Genomic DNA, 1,322 nt, shown 5'->3' on the forward strand with positions numbered 1-1,322 from the left:
CAAGGCTTAAACTTTGAAGTCTCAGTACAGGCTTGTTATGTTAATTTTTAAATTGACTTTATTCCTGTTAACTGTGTTTCTTTAAATAGTGAACACTATGTCACACTCACTTTACCTTATTATTTAATAAATTGCTGACAAGATACTCTTGTATCACTGGCATTAACTTAGAACTAAAAATACAAAAAACATAAATATTAAAAAAATACTATTTACTGTGGTAATTCATCAGCATGACTCTTGTTAGCTTCAAATAATTTCCTAAATATTTTCTTAATAATCACAACACAGTTCTGAGTGGAGGGGGGTGGCCCCATCCTTAAGAATAATGAGAGGAGTGGTCCAAGAAGAATTGGTGTAGCTTCCAGTATTAAATAGTAGTACTTAACTCTTGACGATAACATATGGAGGAAATTGAGAACCTAATAAAATGAGTTGTAGTCCCTTACTAATACATAACATTACTGTTTACTTACTTTGTTGACATTAGGAATTGATTCATCTATCATTAGTTGCTGCTTTGATATGATGTCAAGGACTCTCAGAAACACGTCACTAAAAATAAGAAGATTATGACAAATTATTCAATAGTTAGAGTGTAATGTGTGTTAAGGCATTTATCAACTCCGACAACATTGGAGTTGAATATGAACAACTATAATTAAAGCAAAAATATTCAACAATGTAAAGCATGGAATATCAATATTACATAAACTGTACATTATATAAAATTGACTAACCAATCATATTTATTGGGAGTTTCATAAAAAGCTGGAGATACTAACAATACAAATGGATTAGTGGATGAGTTTGGGTCGGATTGAAGATAGCTCAGAAAATAATGTGAGAAAATTTGCTTTATTTTTCTGTCAATAAATTGATCTTTATTAATCACAAACAAACCATGAAGGAACTATAAAGAATAAAATGAGATAAATAAGAAAAATGATTATTTATTTACGTGACATAAGTATTTTCGAATAAGTGCTGGTATTTCTGGTGGCTGGCCTGATGATGATGAAATCATTAGCTTATTCAACAGAAGTGGCAGTAGACACTTGCTATCAGTCTATAAGGTGACCATTTATTATTAGTTAATAGTGACTTTAGTAGTATTCATTACCTTGCTGTATATGAGTTTTGAGCAATGCCTCACAACTGATGATGTCACTTGATAAACATTACTAATAATAATAATAATAATAATAATAATAAATAAGAATAATATTAAAATTAAGAAAAAAAGGAATGTACCTTAGTGACACTGCATTTGCCAGGGATGGTTCAATTAAACTAATTATATCACCAATAATAATTAATAA

General features: G+C 29.4%; 1 protein-coding gene across 1 annotated transcript; it reads right to left on the bottom strand.

Annotated features, from left to right (window-relative positions):
- Window positions 1–74: 74 nt before the first annotated feature.
- Window positions 75–1,316, bottom strand: LOC109593154 (uncharacterized). The gene is made up of 7 exons (XM_020008369.1): window positions 1,255–1,316; window positions 1,124–1,184; window positions 962–1,069; window positions 741–913; window positions 477–555; window positions 217–422; window positions 75–173 (listed from the first exon to the last, which is right to left on the bottom strand). The coding sequence occupies exons 3-7, from the start codon at window positions 1,025–1,027 to the stop codon at window positions 107–109; spliced, it is 591 nt and encodes a 196-aa protein (XP_019863928.1). The 5' UTR covers window positions 1,028–1,069; window positions 1,124–1,184; window positions 1,255–1,316; the 3' UTR covers window positions 75–106.
- Window positions 1,317–1,322: the final 6 nt, after the last annotated feature.

The sequence above is a fragment of the Amphimedon queenslandica genome, unplaced genomic scaffold (assembly GCF_000090795.2).
Source record: "Amphimedon queenslandica unplaced genomic scaffold, v1.1 AMPQUscaffold_2669_Cont25329, whole genome shotgun sequence".
Taxonomy (NCBI): Eukaryota; Metazoa; Porifera; class Demospongiae; order Haplosclerida; family Niphatidae; genus Amphimedon; species Amphimedon queenslandica.